Source organism: Fulmarus glacialis, unplaced genomic scaffold (assembly GCF_000690835.1).
Source record: "Fulmarus glacialis isolate BGI_N327 unplaced genomic scaffold, ASM69083v1 scaffold32053, whole genome shotgun sequence".
NCBI classification, from domain to species: Eukaryota; Metazoa; Chordata; class Aves; order Procellariiformes; family Procellariidae; genus Fulmarus; species Fulmarus glacialis.
The window spans coordinates 7,658-8,314 of record NW_009201742.1 but is presented as its reverse complement, the minus strand read 5'-3'; the positions used below and the strand labels follow the sequence as shown (position 1 = coordinate 8,314).

The 657-nt window shown below is 59.1% G+C and overlaps 1 protein-coding gene across 1 annotated transcript in view; it reads left to right on the top strand.

Moving 5' to 3' along the window:
• Window positions 1–185: 185 nt before the first annotated feature.
• OPCML (opioid binding protein/cell adhesion molecule-like) overlaps window positions 186–657 on the top strand; it is a gene marked incomplete at both ends in the record, with an annotated part of 6,801 nt that continues 6,329 nt past the window's right edge. The window contains one exon of the mRNA XM_009574050.1: window positions 186–320. Within this exon, the coding sequence (XP_009572345.1) occupies window positions 186–320 (135 nt within the window). The remainder of the gene's footprint in view (window positions 321–657) is intronic.

Genomic DNA, 657 nt, shown 5'->3' with positions numbered 1-657 from the left:
GCACTTGCAGACACATTTCTGGCAGGGGTTTTCTTGGGCACAGGCGCATGGGCATGCCAGGAGCCAGGACTTGCGGGGTGGGTGTCCTAGGGCAGTGTGACACGATCGCAGATGGTGACCAGCCGGTGGGCACAGGTTTGCCGTGCCTCCCCATCACTCACAGCCCTCTCCCTCTGCCCCTGCAGCCGTGGGCTTCATCAGCGAGGACGAGTACCTGGAGATCACGGGCATCACGCGGGAGCAGTCGGGCGAGTACGAGTGCAGCGCCTCCAACGACGTGGCAGCGCCCGTCGTCCAGCGAGTCAAAGTCACCGTCAACTGTGAGTAGCCTGGGGGCTGTCAGGGACCGGCGACGGAGAGGGTGGCGTGCCGCCCCGGGAGGGGATGGGACTTTGGCGGTGGGAAGCGGGACAAACCCATCCTTTGGGTCCCGGAGCCGAGACAGGCAGCGGCAGTTTTCTGAGACAGGTTTTGCCCTTTTTTCCCCTTCTTTTCGAGCTCTGGTTTTTTTCCACCACCTCCTCCTCAGCTGTCTCCATCAACCTGGGTTTTCTGCCCATGGCGAGATGCTGTGCTGATAACCTCTGGGGAGAAAAGTGAGCAGTAAATAGGAATTTTTTTCCTTTAGAAAAAATACAAGAAAGAAAGAGAGCCAGG